The 353-nt window shown below is 53.3% G+C and overlaps 1 protein-coding gene across 1 annotated transcript in view; it reads right to left on the bottom strand.

Moving 5' to 3' along the window:
• TBC1D30 (TBC1 domain family member 30) overlaps positions 1–315 on the bottom strand; it is a 53455-nt gene extending 53140 nt beyond the window's left edge. The window contains exon 1 of the mRNA XM_017733090.1: positions 294–315. Within this exon, the coding sequence (XP_017588579.1) occupies positions 294–315 (22 nt within the window). The remainder of the gene's footprint in view (positions 1–293) is intronic.
• Positions 316–353: the final 38 nt, after the last annotated feature.

The following is a 353-nucleotide window of genomic DNA, read 5'->3' as shown; positions in this document are numbered from 1 at the left end:
AGCCGCGACTAATTCAGGTCGCGAATTGACAGAATCGCAGAATGGGTAAGGCTGAGTGGTCCAACCTCCCTGCTCAAGCAGGGTCATCCCAGAACACATCGCACAGGACTGCGTCCAGACAGTTCTTGAATATCTCCAGCGAGGGAGACTCCGCAACCTCTCTGGACAACCTGTTCCAGTGCATGGTCACCCACAGTAAAGAAGTTCTTCCTCATGTTCAGGTGGAACTTCCTGTGCATCAGTTTCTGTCCGTTGCCTCTTGCCCTATTGCTTGGTTGAGATGACCATTCTACCGCTGAGAAGAACTGGCTCCATCCTCTCGACGCGCCTCCCACGGATGTTTATCCACCCTC

This window comes from Corvus brachyrhynchos, unplaced genomic scaffold (genome assembly GCF_000691975.1).
Source record: "Corvus brachyrhynchos isolate BGI_N302 unplaced genomic scaffold, ASM69197v1 scaffold32, whole genome shotgun sequence".
NCBI classification, from domain to species: domain Eukaryota; kingdom Metazoa; phylum Chordata; class Aves; order Passeriformes; family Corvidae; genus Corvus; species Corvus brachyrhynchos.
This window is presented reverse-complemented; position numbering and strand designations above follow the sequence as displayed.